The sequence below is a fragment of the Exophiala aquamarina genome (genome assembly GCF_000709125.1).
Source record: "Exophiala aquamarina CBS 119918 chromosome Unknown aczIA-supercont1.101, whole genome shotgun sequence".
Lineage (NCBI taxonomy): Eukaryota > Fungi > Ascomycota > Eurotiomycetes > Chaetothyriales > Herpotrichiellaceae > Exophiala > Exophiala aquamarina.
The window spans coordinates 1-5,046 of NW_013550487.1; the positions used below are offsets into that span (position 1 = coordinate 1).

Consider the following 5,046-nt stretch of genomic DNA (forward strand, 5'->3'; position numbering starts at 1 on the left):
CCAAAATGAGGTGAACTATGACGTGGTCGAAGCTCAGGGCACCAGTCTGCTCGCTCCCGACAATGACACGTACGACAATCGCATTTTCAGCTGTCTCGTTATCTGCCCTGCTGGCCGGGCGATCCACAGCTACGAGTCGCCATTGGAGCTGCTGGGAGCACTCCGCGACGCCATCACGGCGCACAGGTCCCTCTACCTGGAAGGCAAGGTCTTACACCGGGACATCTCCGAGAACAATATCATCATCACCGACCCCAAAAGGAATGACGGTTTCATGGGCATGTTGATTGACTCGGACCTTGCCAAGGAGCTTGGTAGTGGGCGTACCGGTGCGCGGTGTCGCACCGGGACGATGGAGTTCATGGCCATTGAGGTCCTGCTTGGGATCTCACACACCTATCGGCATGATCTCGAATCGTTCTTTTATGTTCTTATCTGGCAATGCGCCCGTCGTGGCTGGAAATTTCTGGGCAACTCCAAGGAGCAGCCGACACGAAGTCTGTTGACAAAATGGTACACCGGCAGCTATCGAGAGATTGCGAGTGCCAAACGGGGGCATATGCACGTTGATGGATTCGAAGATATCCTGGAAGAGTTGCCACAACCGAACTTCGACCCTGTCAAGCAACTTTGCAGGGAGTTGCGACAGATTTTGTTTCCTTACCGGGGCGGACTCTTTATTGGGACGCCGAAGGACCCGGAGATTCTCTATGGCCCAATCGTGAAAGCGTTCGACGAGGCCATTGTTGGTATGAGGACTCAGAAGAACAAGGTGCTCGAGTCCGAGATTGGATTTGTGCATGGTCCACTGTAGGAGATATGATATGAAATCCGACCTTGATTCCTGAGTGATCATGAACACAAGCGGAAGGAGATTTCAGGTGTCAGGTCAGATGTCTGGGTCACAACTTACCGCCTTCCTGAAAGATCGGGCTGCTGCTGAAAGATTTACTACCGACTACGGACCTGGCCGTATGCTGGGCAAAGTATAGGAGGGTGGAGTACGTCAGTCGAAGTGACTAGCGGCTGCTTTATGTACGAGACTACGGATGCTCAACAGGTCCATCATCTTACAGGTCAGTCACGGTTTGGTTTACCATTCTTAGTGGGCGCGGAGTCGGCTGTTCCACGGCTTCAAACGATTTACCGACTTCCCGGCAGTGATATGCTCCGTAGTTGCCATATATCAGGGCACTAGAATCTGAGTATTTGAGATTGCCGATACAATCAAAAGATAAGAGTGTAAAGCCCCAGTATCAACAGCGACAACGGTGTCGACAGTATACCTGAAAACAGTCCACCGGGCATCCTTGACATTTATTTTTTACACGAAGCGCATTCCCATTATACCGACGATGCTTAGCATGAAAGGAGGGGAAAGGGTCGCCGCGCCGGCAGTGAACTCAGCAGACAGTAGTGGCAGCAGAGGGACTCAGATCCAAAACGCCGCTGGAAGACGGTTTGATCGTCACCATGTTATCTCCATCGCCTGTTATGGACTAGTCAGAGGGACTGTTTCATATCTTCTGACGTTGCTGAGGGTTAGAGAGATCGGAAATGACCGTTGCGTCAGAGAGACCCGGATTCGAAAGGCCGCTGGAAGGAAGTGTGGTCATCACCACCTTCTTTTCATCGCTTTGTTGTACTCAGTCAAGGGACAGTGTAGTGTCTGACATTCCTGAAGGGCCGTGGAGAATGATGTCTTCCCAATCCGTCTTCAAAATCCTATCAGCAGTTGTAAAGGATAGTCACAACAGCCATAGACGACAATAGCCCACGCCAAGCAGACTAAATGACGTACCTGTACCTTTACCTTCCTTTCCCTACCAGCTCTTCCATCAAGCTCCTGTCACGACCGACCGCCACCTACTTCATCCACGTTCCGTTGTCCTGTACTCAGTCTTCCTGTTGCCACTGTATACTTGATGACGGCACGGACAACTCTTAGGTTGGGTGTCTATTCACCATGGGTCCATCGAGTCGTGAACCATCGCCGCGGCGGCTCAGCGATCTCCCTACGAGTATATGAGACATATTTCCGCACCGCTCTTTGGCTTCTTCTATCGTTTCCGACCGCAGGTCTTGGCAATACGACAATGAGGAGGAAGTGACGACCCTCTCCAGCCTTTTACCACGTTCACCTGCTAGGCTTTCCTCGATACCCAATTTCGCCAGGGAGCCTCATAGCCACGAGTGTCCTGTGCGAAGTCGTGCTAGAACCTGGCCTTCTCGGCCGGTGAGAGTGTCATAAAACCTTCGGACATGTTTGCCGGGCAGGCCTGTGTCGAGCTGACGGAGGTGTTTACCGGTCTTCCAAGGCTGGTCGAGTCGACTTTTCAACCTCGTTTCCGCCTCATGGCCTCGTCACGATCAAATGAACGTGGTATGACGCAGCGGCGAGGGTCACGTATAAGACAATCTCTTCTCAAACTGGCCAGTCTTTGAGTAGTTCCGGTGAGGACTTGTGCGCTTTGGAGTTCGGAAACGGCGGCAGGGGAAGGTTGAGGAGTTTTTCTCGTCGAGGCTTTCACTGAATGGCATGTCAATAGATGTCCACTCAAGGACGATTCGAATGGCCTTACGAGGTAGAAAGAAGTACTCAAATAGTGTCTCTGCAAAACCCGATCAATCGCGGTCCATAGTCGAGGGCCGGGATCGAATTCCCCTCCGGGGCCTCGGTCGGATTCTGTGTGTGCTGGACGAAAAACTGGAGACAGCTGCCTCTTGACACCTCTGAACGCGCATATGGGTAGGTAAGTCGGACGAGGGTGACCTGCTTGTACGGCTCGTGATTTTGCCGAGGTTCGCACGCTTCGATGACCGCGATAAATACACGAGTGGCCCGCTGTCGTTGCTCGGGACTCAGCGTTGAATGTGGTGCATACAGACGTTCGATGCCGACGATGGGGTGAAGAGGTCGGCATATCAAGAAGCAAGTCGGAGCGTGAACTTCACGCCCTTGGCCCACGTGATTGCCCAGCCCATAGAGCCGATGGCGACAAGGCGCGGGAGAGTCCTCTTGCCCCGGTCATGAATCCCTAGGCAGACTTGTATGAGATCTTTCGGTTTGCAAGGGTTTCGACGTCAACACACGTATTGTGCTGTTTATGTGCACCTGTCCGATCGCTGATTGACTGAACTGGAGCGCGCGGGATGTGTCCTATCGGGCATCTACAGAAGATCGCTGGTGGCATCAATGATGGAGAATTATTACAGATTTGCGCATTCGCGGGGGACACCTTAGCCGCTTCCGAACATGTGACATATCGAAGCGACCCTCAGCAGCCCCGCGTCATTGGGCTAAAGCACCTTGGCAAGGTAAATTAGGTGTTCGTGTCGTCTTGGCGGAAGTTTAAAAGGGAGTCACCAACCTGCACCTCGGGCGGTCTATCAACTGATTTCTTGTCGAAGTGCGGGCTGCAGTTCCGATCGCGAATACTCTATACCATGCCTTGCACCGCTCGTGGGGCCACTCAGAAGCACCCTTACACGACATCGATTGCGACTGCTCAAAGCGATCCAACTGGCACGAGAAAGAGAAGGCGACATTGGCCCACACCACCAACCAGCATTCGCCACAACGAGGTCGAGGTAGGCCCTGCTGCTCCGTTTTGTGTCGTCGCGTTGCTCATGGGAGTCCCCTTAGGTTCCTCGACAAGTTACAGCCAGTCCAGATCATCCTTCTCGGCAAACCTCCCCCGGTACGACGCATTCGTGCACCAAGAGAAAAAAGAGGAGATTTGAGAAATCCTCGCCTGACTTGGTGGATCCTGCCGACGAAATACCTTGGAGTACACAGAACGAGGATTCGACGCTGCCGGCGGAAGGGGGGCTGGAGCAGTCCATCGCAAGCTGGGCGCGCACGGGAGAGTGGCCATCTAACTTTGCAACGATGAACCAAGAACGAAGCATTTCTCCTCAGAAAAGGTCTCGCACCACGAGCTATACCCAGAGCGTGAAAGATGGCGACGCTCCCAGAGCGTATTCCCCTGCATTTGAGACGGTCATTGCCGAACATGGACTCCACATGGAGGTACTGAAAGGCCGCCGTTTGGTGAGCGAGGGAAGCAAGACATTATGCCAACAGTTGTTACAAGCCCAGCACGAACGACCTGCGTACAGTTCGTATCCATTGGCGGAGTTTCTATCCGTCCAAGACCGGGTTCGAACCCGGAACGAAAGCAAAATCTTTCGAGATCTGACGCCATTGCTTGTACCCTCCCCCGAACTCCTTTTCGTTTCCGGTCACCAGGCATTGGAGCACGTGAGAGATGAAATCTCGGTGGAATGGAGCAAAGGCAAGACCATGGGGGGCCCGAGACCGAAGCCAGACTGCGCGATTGGCATGGCCTCCTCAGCGTTTACCGACGAAGAAAGCGCCAAGCTGAAGAACTACGCTTCATATGAACGTCCGACCCTGTTCACAGACCACCTTTATTTTCCGTTTCTGCTTTGTGAAACCAAGTGTGGCAATGAAGGACTTGACCGCGCGGACCGACAGAACATGCACAGCGGCAGCATTGCAGTGGATGCCATTGTGCAACTCTACCGCGCCATAGGGTCAGGTCGTGAGAGTGCTTTGAATGGAGAGATCATTGTGTTCTCAATCTCTCACAACCATGAAAGTGTCAAGCTCTATGGCCACTTCCCTATCATACAGGGCGCCGAAGTGTCTTTTTATCGGTACCACGCCACAACTTTTATCCTCGGGCTGGAGGAAGAGGATTGGAGAAGACCGCATGACTGTGTTCGAGAAATTTACAAGGTTTTCTACCCCGCCCACCTACAACGCATACGACATGCCCTCTCCGAGATGGGAGATCCTCGCCTGGACTCAACGTCCGAGATTACCGATGCAGAGGAAATTGATTCTCAAATTGCGGAGGAGAGTACGGCTTCATCCCAAGACGCCATGGCCTTCAAAATCCCCAATGCGCCAGCCAGCAAAAAGGTCAAGGGCGGGCTGGCCACTGTAGGGGCCCAATTCGCGAGGCTAGACCAGCACTACAAAGAACAGTTGGCCAAGCAGGAGCAGCACTACAAAGA

The 5,046-nt window shown here is 53.1% G+C and overlaps 3 protein-coding genes across 3 annotated transcripts; 2 read left to right on the top strand and 1 right to left on the bottom strand.

Moving 5' to 3' along the window:
- Window positions 1-37: 37 nt before the first annotated feature.
- Window positions 38-814, top strand: A1O9_13160 (uncharacterized protein; the record flags this gene model as incomplete). The annotated part of the gene is made up of 1 exon (XM_013397922.1): window positions 38-814. A coding segment is annotated over one exon (777 nt), but the record flags the coding sequence as incomplete, so codon positions are not given.
- A 1,645-nt stretch (window positions 815-2,459) lies between these two features.
- Window positions 2,460-2,866, bottom strand: A1O9_13161 (uncharacterized protein; the record flags this gene model as incomplete). Its single annotated transcript, XM_013397923.1, has 2 exons — window positions 2,460-2,530; window positions 2,583-2,866. Coding segments are annotated over 2 exons (287 nt in total), but the record flags the coding sequence as incomplete, so codon positions are not given.
- A 1,026-nt stretch (window positions 2,867-3,892) lies between these two features.
- On the top strand, window positions 3,893-5,016 carry A1O9_13162 (uncharacterized protein; the record flags this gene model as incomplete). Its single annotated transcript, XM_013397924.1, has 1 exon — window positions 3,893-5,016. A coding segment is annotated over one exon (1,122 nt), but the record flags the coding sequence as incomplete, so codon positions are not given.
- Between the last annotated feature and the right edge of the window lie 30 nt (window positions 5,017-5,046).